The 14,174-nt window shown below is 36.3% G+C and overlaps 1 protein-coding gene across 2 annotated transcripts; it reads right to left on the bottom strand.

Moving 5' to 3' along the window:
• LOC109947784 (phosphatidylinositol 4-phosphate 5-kinase 1-like) lies at positions 944-1,990 on the bottom strand. Of its 2 annotated transcripts, XM_020558777.1 has the most exons (3): positions 1,689-1,990; positions 1,414-1,578; positions 944-1,214 (listed from the first exon to the last, which is right to left on the bottom strand). In XM_020558777.1, exons 1-3 carry the CDS (start codon positions 1,916-1,918, stop codon positions 1,196-1,198), a joined length of 414 nt encoding a protein of 137 aa, XP_020414366.1. In that variant the 5' UTR covers positions 1,919-1,990; the 3' UTR covers positions 944-1,195. The 2 variants fall into 2 exon arrangements, with proteins under 2 accessions (XP_020414366.1, XP_020414365.1); XM_020558776.1 differs by having other exon boundaries at positions 944-1,578.

Genomic DNA, 14,174 nt, shown 5'->3' with positions numbered 1-14,174 from the left:
GGGGTCCGACCCGGCTCGAGGAATTAGTCCTCGCCTACGTGCGAGGGATACCCTGGATTCATCCAAAAAAAAAAAAAAAAACTCTGTTTCGCTTGTTTTGCAAAATGTAGCAAAGTATTTGTTCCATGGTCCATGCCTTTGATTCATTCTAGTGTAATATAACCACTCATGTGAAGTTTTCTGTTTCGTTTTCGAATTCATTTAAATAAAACCATGCCTATTTGGATCCTTTAATAATAAGATCAGAAGAAGACCCATCTAATTTAAGTAAAATTAACATGCAGTGGCGTTTCCAGCTATGGGGTGGCGTTTCCAGCTATGGGCTGGCTAGGCTCGTGTATCTTTTTATGTTTATTAATGAAATTCATTCGTACGGTCGAATTTATTACATAAATTTTACCCGATTGACTTTCGAATCCTGAAATCACCATAGTTAACATGTGCTTTGATTCATGCTTTCTCTGACTTGTCTTCTTTTGATCAAATGCGCATTGCGTGTGCCCATTTGAATTTGTGTGTATATGTAAACGTAATCATTGATTTGATAAGGAGAAACTTTCACAACGTTTTTATGTACTTGAAAACGACAGAAGAAAAATTACTTTTCAATTTTAATTTATTTTTGGACAATGACCTCTCAACTCAACAAATGGTGATTCGTCAAATCAAGTAGTTATGGCCACAATAACTAATTGGGATAAACTGCCAAATAATCCCATAAATTATCACGTTTGTTGAAATTTTCACTCCGAATTATTTTTGCAGCTAATTCAACTCTTAGACTATTTTAAATGGTCAATTTAGCACCTGTCATTCAGCTTTTAGACTTCCATCCAATTTTCTATTAATTATAAAAGTAAGTTCGTCATTTTACAAAGACAATACCAAAAAAAACAAAAAAATGTAAAATCATCATTTCTTCTCTCTTTCTTTGTCGTTGTTCTTTTTCCTTTTCCTTCTTCCTCTCTCTCTCTCTCTCTCTCTCTCTCTCTCTCTCTCTCTCTTTTCGTTCTTCTCTCCCTGTATTATCTCTCCAGGTCTGCCCCAACCAAACCCAGAATGCGTTGGACACAAGAACTTCATGAAGCCTTTGTGGAAGCTGTGAGACGCGACAGAATTGCATCTGTAACAGCTAAATCCGTATCTGCAGTTCTACGGATCACAGGAAGATTTGCTTTCCTCAAGAAGTGCTCAGTCAGACGGTAAAGCTGTGTCTGCACAGCAGATGTTTATAGCAAAGTCCAAACAACACTCACAGTCAAATAAGAAGAAACAAACAGTTGTGGCTTGTTTAGCAGAGCTTCTAATTATAGTATTTTAATTACATTAACCTCTAATAAGAGAAAAAATAGTCATCCAACAAGAAATAATCAACCAAAAGATATAACTAGAAGTTGAATAGCATCAAGATACCTGAACACCATAGGACAATAGTCCTTCCACCGAAACTCAAACGACTGATGGGGTGGCGTTTTGTTCGATCCTTCCGGTGGAAACCTCGTCCAAAATTTCTCTTTGGGATTGAAATCACTTGGCTTAAGATCCCTCACTATCGAAGCATGCTTCCCAATAGAGTATCTAAAAACCAAAAACACCACAACATCAAACACCAGCCTCCATTGATAAAGAAAACCCATAAGCAAAAAATCATTCCCCGACTTGTAAAATCGAAAAATCAGAAAAAGTACCTAATACCCAGTTGAAGATTGAGCATCAAATCGTAGTTCTTACCCCTTTGATATGGTCTGGCCAGGCTTCTTGGGCTCCCCAGAAAAACAACAGGGACTTCGCCGGAACTTGCCAAACCCATCTCGATCGAAACTTTTGCCATTTCTGTAGAACATTGAAGCCTCCCCATCGTACTCCCAAATACAAATCCTGGGAAAAGTCCTCTCCGCCAAGCTCCCTCTAGCCCCATCCACCGACGAAACGGAGCGTTTTCGCACCGTAATAGTCAGATTCTCAGCCCCAATGTCGATCAAGCTCTGCTCCTTTCTCTCTTTCTTTTTTTTAAAATTTTTTTTAAAATTTTAATTTTTTAAGTTTTGTAATTTTAACAATTTAATTATTTTAAATTTAAAACATTAAATATTTAATTTAACAGTGAGCCACGCGCCTAACATATGACATTTAAACAGAAGATTGGATGAAATTGCATGAAAACTAACGGTAAGGACTAAATTGACCACTTAAAATAATTTAAAAGTTAAATTGACTGAAAAATAATGCAAGATGGAGATTTCAATAGTGAATATAGTTCAAGAGCGTATTCTACAGTTTACCCTAACTAACTGAGCACGCACTGCATGAGTGACTCAAATCAAGTAGCTAGTGAACTTTATTTATTTTATTTATTCATTTAATTTGTGGGTAGCTAGAAATAATGAGAAGGAAACACTTGGATTTTCAACTACCAGTCGTATGCAATTTCCATTCCAATCCACCACTTGTGTTTGTTCCTTTTCTTCGATGGACAAGGGGGTCTTTCATTGTACAGTACAAGCACCAAGTTGCAAAGAAAACTTTTGCGTGATAATCTTTTACTTTTTAATTCCATCATTAAGTCGACTATGATCATAAACGCACTGAAGCAGTTGAGATGGCAGTCAAGTATGGAGACTTTTCACACGAATTCAATCACATATGGATATTGTTTGCCTATTTTCTTAAAAGGACATACTTACGGTTTGACACATGTTCAAAAATAACACTACTACAAAAAGTGAAAAAGACGACCAGAAAACAACGACGGTCTAAGTGAACACCGTCGTGGTTTATAAAAAGACGACGGTTCTAAAAACACCATCGTGTAATACAACCTTTGACAACTAAAAAATGGAGTTTCAAATGGCTGTTCAAAAACAACGACGTACATAATTAAACAACCGACGTCTATTTGAAACAGATTTCCGCAGTGTAAAATCAATGCCAACAAAGAACGGCAGAAGTTATGAATCGACCGACGTAGAAAGTAAAGACGACGATTTCAATAAAAACTGCCGTTTTTACTCATAAAATAACACGACGAGGTTTTCGTATAAGACGCCGTATAATTACAAACAAATCCACGGCTTTAAAATACAAAATATCGCCGTATTAAATTAATTTACAACGACGGAAAATATAAATATATCGACGTCATTCTCGTATAGTTCTACGACGTTATCTTTAAATCGTACAATAAAATTTATCGTCGTATTTATTCATTTTATACGTCGTACCTTTAATTTTAACGGTCGTCTTAATAAGAATTTTTGTTAACAATTTTTTTCTTTGATTTTCTTATCCTACGTCGGTAGATCTACTTAATGACAAGAATTGAAATAACCACGACGGTTTATATAGAACACCGCCGACATAATCAGTTTTGTCTGAGATCCCAAGGGTTACGAAATCTTACCAGATGGAACTCTGTTCCACATCATAATCTTAACAGATGACACAGATTTGCAAATATTGCGTCGTGTTAGTTTACAAATTCTAGAACATTAATTTTCCTCATTTTAAATTTCCTCGGGAAAGAAAAATCTATTTATCACGCTTTGGAATTGAAAACTAAAACTGAAAGAATACGGGAAAAAAAACTCTATTTATAATTTAAAATTAAAATCCACGTCGGTTGTAGTACACTTAACGACGTTTAACAAAATAATCTACGTCGGTAATTATAAATCTACCGCCATCTTAACTTAATATAGACGACGAGAAAAGACGACGGTAGAACAGAAAACCGCCGTTGTTTCAGTTTCTTTAACATATCTTTCTGCAGGACTTGTGTAGTTCAAAGCATTGACAATGTCTTCATCATATCTCCCAGAAACTACTGATTCAATTGCTCATGCTTTAGAGGCCATCTGAAGCCATTTCTATTCTTTATCGCATTCTTGAAACCCATCTTCTTCTTCTGAAGCTCTACGGATAAAGGAAGAGGCTATCACAAATCCGACGGATCTTCTTAGGCAAGAAAATCAAGCAGAGGATCAGGCACATCTGATCTTCAAATTTCCCTGAGAAGCGAACTTTCCTTCGACAGCGAGTGGAGGCCAGGCTTGCATCTCTTTTGATGGAAAGCAAGGAGTATTCAGAAGCACTAAGTGTCCTATCAGGCTTGATCAAGGAAGTGAGAAGGCTAGTTGACAAGCTTCTTCTTGTGGACATATATTTGATGCGAGTAAGCTCAATTTCTCTTTGAGAAAACATCCAAATTATTGTCTTTGAGACATGAGAGACTGAGAGAGGAAGAACTTGGAACCTTAAATGTAAACCGAAAATGAATGAAAGCGACAAATTTATAGAATAAATTTTTAAAACCAACGGCGGTCCTTACAAAAAAACCGCCGTTTAAATTGTAAAATCAACGTCGGTATGATCGACGTATATTACAGAAATCCACGTCGGTAAATTAATAAAAACGACGTGTTAAATAATATACCATGACGCGAGTTATTACTTATGTACTTTAATTTTTGAGTTTACTACGACGGTACCTACAAACTACTGTCGTATTTATTTACCACGTCCGAAGTTAAATGTACCGTCGTATTTTGTAATTTATACGTCGTAGTTATATGTAACCGCCGTATTATTTTTTTGAAATGGTTTTATATGTAAGCAACTTTTCGTCTACTTGACTTACACATTTGTTGTTTTTATATTCTTATTTTATTTAAATCTGTCATCCAAAAAAGAAACTTTACATATTGCAGAATATTAATTTCCTTCGTTTTAAATTTCCTCCGGAAAAAAAACTCTATTTATAACGCACTGTAATTGAAAAATAAACTGAAAGGTCACGGGAAAAAAAATTCTATTCATAATTTAAAAATTAAAATCCACGTCGGTTATATTAAACCTAACGACGTTAAATGAAATGATTCCACGTCGAACGAAAAATATTGCGTCGTGTTAGTTAAAAACGACGTAGTTAAATGTAACCGTCGTATTATTTTTTTGAAATGGTTTTATATGTAAGCAACTTTTCGACTTACACATGCACTGTTTCCAAACCCGATTAAAAATTTCAATCTCCCAGAGAAACCTTTTCGTCTTTTTTCCTTGTCAGAGCATTGTAAGAGTTTCTCATCGTCTTCCTCTCGTCTTCTTCGTCGTCTCTGAACTTAAACATCGATCATCTTCCTCTTGCTTTCATTGCACGCAAAAGGTAAGCTTTCATTTTCACTATTTTGGTTACTGTTTTGCATGCTCATACGTTTTTTGTTTGAAAAATCTTTTTACCTTTTTTCTGGCCAAAATCATTTTACTTCTTTCCAAGTTTGATAAAATATACAGACAAAGAGGGAAAGTTTTCAACTTTGAAGACAACTACCTCAACTAAATAAGACGACGGTAGACCACGACGGTTCGTCAGTTGTTCTAGCGTCGTCTGAAAATTGACAAAGTTGTTTTTAAAATAATAGTCTTTTTTTATATGCTTGTTTAATTGCAGGTTTGATTTCTCTGAACAATGGTTTTTGTTTTTCCCTTATTTGATAAAATATAAAGAAAAAGAAACTAGGGTTGGTATCTAATATAGACGACAAAATATCTTATTGTTTTACGTCGTGTGAATGTTAATACCACGACGGTGTATTACTATTGACGTCGTATGAACATAAATACCACGACGTTATATAAATAATAGTTTACCACGACGGTGTATTACTATTGACGTCGTGTGAACATATATACCACGACATTATATAAATAATGGTTTTAAACATTTATTACGTCTGAGATTATTTCATTGCGTCGTCTAAAATCATATCATACGTCGTATTTTTTTAATACCGTCGTTTGTGTTCTTAATGTTTTCCTGAAATATTTTCACTTGCAGTTTTGTCTGTTAAAATGGTTTCTCAACAACAAACTAAGGATTCTGGCTCCAAGAAGCTTGGAATGGTAGCTCCTCAAGACAAGTCTTCGAAGGAGATGAAGTCTTCGAAGAAGATGAAGTTTGCTTCATCATCTGCTGAGACAGAACAAACCAGCCAGACAACAATCTCAGATGATTCAAAGACTGGTCGAGGTATGAGCACAATGCCTCGTGTTGTGAAGAGAAAGCTTCAGAAACTGAGGCCAATTGTTGAGTACAATAAAAGGGGGAAAGGTGTTGGCCAAGCACATATTGAGATGCAGTCGTATATTGGTGTGTTGGGCACGCTCCAGGATCCCACTTGTGGACAAGAAATGGTCCCAAATCCCCAAGGATATAAAGGAGCAGATTTGGGAAGCAGTTGACATGGCTTTTGTCGTAGGCCAAGGGGGCAAGACCTCTGTTTTAGCTTCTGCTTCCAAGAAATGGAAGGATTTCAAGTCTACACTAACGAGGCATTATATCCTTCCATACACCAATGACAGGGAGAAATTAAGCCAACCCCCTGAAACATATAAATTCATAGAGAAAGCACAATGGGATGCCTTTGTAGCTTCAAGGCTATCCAAAGATTTTGAGTCTGTGCATTCTCAACATACACAGATTAGGGAGAAACTCGAGTACAATCATCGATTGTCTCGAAAAGGATATGCTGGATTGGAGGATCAATTGGAGGAAACCATGCCTGGGGTAGAAATTGATCGATCTACCTTATGGAAGAGAGCTAGACAGGACAAACATGATAACATCCCTGATCCAAAGGTGGCAGAGAAAGCAAAATTAATAGTAAGCCTACTATCACTCTGTTTTAAATTTTTATTAAACTGTGAATTATTCTTATTACGTCGTATGTTATATTTTTCGTCGTGTGAATGATATTACCACGTCGAAAAGTTTTTAAAAACGTCGTTAAAGGTCTAAATAGGAATCACTACTATGTTTTCTGTAATTATAGCATAAGACGTCGGTGGTTCATTTTCACGTCGTGTGAATGATATTACCACGTCGAAAATTTTTTAAAAACGTCGTTAACGATCTAAATAGGAATCACTACTCTGTTATCTTTAATTATAGCATAAGACGTCGGTTGTTTATTCATTTCGTCGTTTTAAATAAATAACCACGTCGGTATAACTACCGTCGTGATAAGTTATAATAACGTCGGTTTATACGTTATTGCGTCGTGTGAAATTATATAATACGTCGTTTGTACATAAATAACCGTCGTGTGTTTTTTTGTTTATCTTTTTTTAGGATGAATTGCAGAAACAAGTCTCGGAAGGCAAAGTCAGAGTAGATGGCAGCAATGATGTGCTGACCATGGCTTTGGGCCCCGAGCATCCAGGCAGACTGAGGGGAGTTGGTGCTGGTGTTTCCCCAAGGCAATATTTCAATTTGCCCAAACCACAGAGGGTGAGCTTTGACGACCGTTTGAAGGACAGTTTAAGAGTTCTCCTTCAAGAAGAGACTAAAAAGATGGAGGCTAAGGCAAGGGAAGAGGCCTTAAGGATGGAGGCTAGGACAAAACAATTGGTAGAGGCTGAGAGGGAGCATTTCCTGAGTCAGCTTTCCCAATTAATTCCCAATTTTGATTCAAGCATGCTTAAACCAAGAATTAGCCAAAGCCCCAAAAATCCAATGTCTGACAAAGCTAGCTGCTCTGGAGGTGATGTGAGATCCCTACATTTGGAGGATGATACTGCCAAAATGGGGAAACATCAGCCAGATGAAGAGAAGGAAGAAGAAAAAAGAGATGAAGAGAAGGAAGAAGAAAAGGAGAAAGAAGATGAAGAAAAGTATGACGACAAGGTATGTTCACATAACTTTGCCTTTTTTATTTGTTTTTCAAAATTTCAGACGTCGATATTTTTATTTAATCCGTCGTTTGTTTAAAACTTAGATGGCGGAATTTTTTTAAGAAGTAATAAAATATTTAAACGACGGTTTTTGCACCGTCGTTTAAATGGTTTCAGACGACGCTTTATTCATAAAACCGTCGTCTTTATTGAATTACCACGACATTTTTTTCACCGTCGTTTAAATACTTTTAAGACGACGTTTTATTACTTAAACCGTCGTCTTTATTGAATTACCACGTCATTTTTTTTTATTTCTTTAAACAGGTTATTGAAGTTGGTGCTTATTCAAATATGGAGGCGCCATCTTCTTTAAAAACCCTTTGTCGTTTTGTGGAAACGACACTCCTGCCTGAGGATAAGACACTCCAATTTACAATTGATAAGGAGGTGTTTGGTGGTGAGCGCGATACCTTCCTCCTGCCTGAAGATATTACACAATTTGCAGGCATGGAAGAAATTGGAGCTACTGTATTGGCTGTATATATGAGGTTTGTACTTCTAAAATAATACCTCGTAGGTTTATATATTGCGTCGTCTTAACTAACTAACCACGTCGTCTGAACTAACTACCGTCGTGATAAATATATTATAACGTCCTCATCTATTTCAGTACGTCGTGTGAAATTTTATAATACGTCGTTTTTTTATACATAACCGTCGTGTTTGTTTGTGCTGACTTGTTTATATTATTTTATGTATTTAGGTACTTACACGATGTTTTGAAACAAGCCAATATGTGCAGCATGGTTGGCTTTATCGACCCTGCTACAGTTAGTGCCAACTCTAGCACAATAACTGAAAGATCACGACTGGTAGCAGCTCGACTTCAGAAGACAGACGGTGAACAGATTTTCATGATGCCTTACAATCCAGGGTTAGTCTCCTTAGGATTTTGTTTTTATGATGTTCAATAAATGACAGCTTATAAACTAACCACGTCGGTGTTTTATTTTATTTAGTCGTTTGAAACTACTAACCACGTCGGTATTTATTTATCGTCGTGATAAATATATAATGTCGTCGTTATCTACTTTATTTCGTCGTGTGAAATACTATAATACGTCGTTTTTGTAAATAACCGTCGTTTTTATATTAATTTTGTGCAGCCGTCATTGGATCTTGCTGATTGTAAGAGCAAAGAAGGAGACCGTCTATTTTCTGGATCCTCTGCCAGGTCATCGTGTGGTCGACGAAGAGGCGAAAAACATCGTGAACAGTGCTTTAAAAATATATAATACCCACATAGCCCGAGCAGGACGTAAAAATGTAATTTGGAAAACTCTCTCAGGCACACCAAAGCAACCCAGCAATGTCGAATGCGGGTATTATGTGATGCGCTTCATGAGGGACATCATCATGGATCCTTCCTTGGGGTTTGAGAATAAGGTAAGAAGAAATTACCTTCATACATTTCACGTCGTTTTTTGTATTATCAACGACGGTCATGTAAAATTAACGTCGTTGAATGGATATACTACGTCGGTTATGAAAAATATCGTCGTCTGTGATTGAATTTCTTTTTATTTATAAACCCTAATAGTCATTGTTTATGCAGTATGCCAAGGGAAACCAGGAAGCTTCATACCCCCAAGAAGCCATTGATGAAGTCCGGAATGAATGGGCAGAGTTTGTTTTCCAAATTATTAAACAGGGCAATTATTGAACACTTGATATTTATGTATAATGTACAAATTTTCTCTATAATATATAATGTAAAAATTTGTTGAGGTTTTCTTAAATTAAAAAAAAAACAAACATACAAATTGCTTAACCGACGTGTAATACTTTTCCAACGACATAATAAAGTGAAAAACCGTCGTATTTTGTTGTTTCGTGTTTTAAACAAATACGATGTTAAAATATAGTTAGACGACGTTCTTTGAACAATTGAGTCGTTTATGGTTTACAACATCTTCAATTTCTTAAGGGTTCAGGGTATCATCGACGACGTTTATGTAACGACAGCGGTTAAGTCGTGGAATATATATTTTACGTTGTATAGTTAAATAGCCGCCATGGTTTCTCATTTTAACGACGTCATTTTAACGACTTAGTAGTCTATTACAATTTACAACGTCTACAATTTATTAACACCGACGTGGTTTGTTGTTGTGGTAAGAATATTTTATTATTTTTATATCAAAATATTCAAAATAAATTTAAAATAAATCAGAAAATTGAAAAGTCAACTCCTATGAAGTCATTGATATATTTTCTTCCACATAAACCTTGAAAAAATTCATTTTGAATAACAAAAATTTAAAATGACAATCCAATACAAAATTGTTTTGATGAGTCATAAAATCACTTCTAGTTTTATGGTTTAGGGTTTAGAGTCTAGGGTTTAGAGATTAGGGTTGTTATTTATTGGGGTTTATTTTTAAAGTATAATTTTTGGGTAGTCTAGGGTATATGTTAGGCTTTAAAACCATAAAACCTTTTATAAACTTAATTTTTTAAATTGTATAATTTAGTTTTATGGGTTTAGGGTATTAATTTTTAACGACGGTGGTTGCGTCGTGGAATACATATTTTACGTCGTACAGAAAAACATACGACATGGTTTACGCTTTAAACGACGTCATTTTAATATGTAAGTCGGTTTATATAATTTACAACGTCTTTAATTTCTTAACACCGACGTGGTTTTTCAGTCGTCGTTATATAAAAAATTCAAAATAAATTTAAAATTAATCCGAAAAATGAAGCTTCAAAATGAACGGCCTTACGTTCTTAATCCGAAAAATGAAGTTTCCGTCGTGGAATATTAAATTTACGTCGGTACGTGTAGAACTTTCGCCTTGGTTTTTCTTTCGACGTTTTAAAACGCGCGAACTCTAAAAATTTTCGCGCGACCTAAATTTTTTTAGATTTGGCTCTTATTCTTATACTTCGAACCCTGAAACCTAAAATTTTCAGATTTCGCGCGACATAACATTTCGCTCTCTCACTTCTGCTCTAATTAAAAGTTGCACTCTCCAGGCTCCGTCGAATCTGTGAGCTCGTCCAACCTGTAAGTATAAACCCTATCTTCCCCTTGTAAATTCATTGAATGATATTAGGTTGTTTTGTTAAAGGGTTTTATGTGTATGCTTTGCGATCTGTTAATAATGTGCTTATAGGTATGGGTTCATGGATTTTCTGTTTAATGGGTTCATGACAACATTATCTGTTATGTTGAATTGGGAATGGATTTAATTTTGTCGTATCTTTTAATCACCCTATGTTATGTTGAATTGGGAATGGATTTATTGTTTTCATGCTTGGTTTCATGTATATGTTGGTTTCTTGCTTGGTTTCATATATATGTTGTGTTCTTAATGGGTTTTGTGTTCTTGAAAATAAACTGAGACACGACGAATTTTAAGGCTTACGACGACGATTACACGACGGTTTTTTTAAACTACCGTCGTTGTATTACTTATACACGACGGTTTTTTCATAAACCGTCGTTTGTATTACTTATAATAGACGACGTCTGTTGAAAATCCGTCGTCTATATATGCCAAATACGTCTGTTTTTGTTTAAAACCCGTCGTCTCTGTTGTGTATTACTTGCGATTAGATCATTGTATAATCTGCTATAGTGATGGTCATTGCCTGTATTTTCACTTTATTATAGATAATAGGTTATAGTGTCGGAGATGGATAAGTCATGGATGCACTCGGATAGAAGATTGAAGGCATATGAATTTGGGGTGGAAGCATTTTTGAACTTTGCTGTAGAAAATCTTCTAACTACAACACATATCCGTTGTCCATGTGTTAAATGTGTTAATTTGAAGTTGTTTGGGGTTGGAATTATAAGGGATCACTTATACTTTAATGGAATTGACCAAAGCTATAAGAATTGGACATTTCACGGAGAACCTTGGGAAGCAACTACTAATGCTAGTAGAAATGTTGAAGAAGATGATGGCCATAGTAGGTACAGTTTTGTGTCTGAAGAAATTGATATGGATGATAATGATTTTGGTGATTTTGGTTCGGATCCGTATGAGTTTGCCAATGTGATTGGGGATGGAGATCAACCAGTGTACCCTGGTTGTAGAAAGTACACGAAGTTATCGGCATTAGTGAAGTTGTATAATTTGAAGGCAAAACATGGGATGAGTGATGTCTGTTTTACAGAATTATTGATACTTCAAGGCGATTTGCTTCCAGAAGGAAATACAATACCAACCTCCATGTATGAGGCTAAAAAGACTTTGTGTGCATTGGGGCTGAGTTATGAGAAAATGCACGCATGCCCCAATGATTGCATCTTGTATAGGAAGGAGTATGAGGATTCAACTAATTGTCCTACTTGTGGTATCTCAAGGTGGAAGGAAGGCAAAGATTCAATCTTGAAAGAGGGTGTGCCAGCGAAGGTGGTGTGGTATTTTCCCCCAATTCCAAGGTTTAAAAGGATGTTTCAATCACATGAGACAGCTAAGAGTTTGACTTGGTGGCAGGCTGCTAGAAAATCAATTGACGGTCAGATGTCTCATCCGGCGGATTCCCCGTCTTGGAAACTTCTTGATGATAAATGGCCTGAGTTTGGTAATGAGCCGAGAAACTTGAGATTGGCTCTTTCATCTGATGGATTCAATCCCCACAGTTCTCTAAGTAGCAGATATAGTTGTTGGCCGGTTATCTTAGTTACATATAATCTCCCTCCATGGCTGTGCATGAAACGAAAGTTCATGATGTTAACCTTATTGATTTCCGGTCCTAAACAACCCGGAAATGATATAGACGTCTACTTGGAGCCTTTGATTGATGATTTAAAATCCTTGTGGGTTGGGATTAGAGGAGTGTATGATGCACATAATGGAGAATACTTTACACTCAGAGCTGCATTAATGTGGACAATTAATGATTTCCCCGCCTATGGAAACTTATCTGGTTGTGTTGTTAAAGGATATAAAGCTTGTCCAATATGCGGCGATGATACACCTAGTCACAGGTTGAAAAATGGCCACAAAATTTGTTACATTGGGCATAGAAAATGGTTACCAATCAATCATCCATATAGGAGGCAACGTGCAGCTTTTAATGGGAAACCTGAATATGGCATACCTCCCGAGCCATTAACCGGAGAAGAAGTGCTGCATATGGTTGAAAATGGTGACAGAGTTTGTTGGAAGAAGAAATCAATATTCTTTGATCTCGAGTATTGGAAATACCTTCCTGTGAGGCATGCCCTAGATGTTATGCACATTGAGAAGAATGTTTGCGATAGTATCATTGGTACATTGCTGGAGATCCCTGGAAAAAATAAAGATGGGATTGCTGCTCGATTAGATTTATTGAACATGGGGGTCAAAACTGATTTGCAACCCGAGTATGGAGAAAGACGTACTCGTTTGCCTCCTGGGCCTTGGAATTTGTCAAGAGCAGAGAAGAGAGAGGTTTGCAATTCTTTCTATGGTATGAAGGTCCCTGAAGGTTATTCTTCAAATATTAAAAATCTTGTATCTTTACAAGATTCAAGACTTCTTGGCCTTAAATCACATGATTGTCATACCTTAATGCAACAATTGCTCCCTGTGGCAATTCGTTCTGTTTTGGAGAAGCCTGCAAGGTATGCAATAACTCGTTTGTGCTTCTTCTTCAATGCTATATGTGCAAAGACTGTTGATGTTTCCAAGCTAGATAAGTTGGAAGAAGATGTAGTAGTTACTCTGTGTTTGCTTGAGAAGTACTTTCCCCCTTCATTCTTTGATATCATGGTTCATCTAGTAGTACATCTTGTCAGAGAAGTTCGTCTATGTGGGCCAGTATATTTTAGGTGGATGTATCCGTTTGAAAGATATATGAAAGTGCTGAAGGGGTATGTTCAGAATCGTACTCGTCCCGAAGGTTGCATTGCTGAGCGGTATATAGCTGAAGAAGCGGTAGAGTGTTGTACTCAGCATTTATCTGATGTTAGTACAGTTGGAGTGCCTTCAAGCCAAAAGATGGGACTTTCAAAGCCATTATCAGGTTGCACAGTGAGCGTAGTTGATCAGGACCTGTTGAATCAAGCACATCTATATGTCTTGGAGAATACGGAGGAAGTCCTACCTTATATCGAGTACGTATGAGCTTTATTCTTTAAGTTTCCATTTTAAATTATTTCTTATGTTTATCTTCTATATTTAGGACCGTAATGCTTGAATTTTTCGTGTCATGTAGGCAACATATGATTCACATCAAGACTGCTTATCCAAAATTTAGAAAGAGAACAAAGTGGCTGCAGGATAAGCACAATAGCACTTTCATTCAATGGCTACGCTTCAAGGTATATATTGTTGAATAACATATTTCTCTTTTAATTTTCTTCTTATTTATATGTTAGATTGAATTAAGATATGATTAATTTGCAGGTTCAAAGTGAACTTGAGGAAGACAATCATGGCGTATCAGAAAATTTAAGGTGGCTAGCAGCTGGTCCAAACATGTCAGTGCCATTATATAGG

This window comes from Prunus persica, chromosome G3, assembly GCF_000346465.2.
Source record: "Prunus persica cultivar Lovell chromosome G3, Prunus_persica_NCBIv2, whole genome shotgun sequence".
Taxonomy (NCBI): Eukaryota; Viridiplantae; Streptophyta; class Magnoliopsida; order Rosales; family Rosaceae; genus Prunus; species Prunus persica.
Note: the sequence above shows the minus strand (reverse complement) of the source record. Positions and strands in the feature narration are given on the sequence as shown.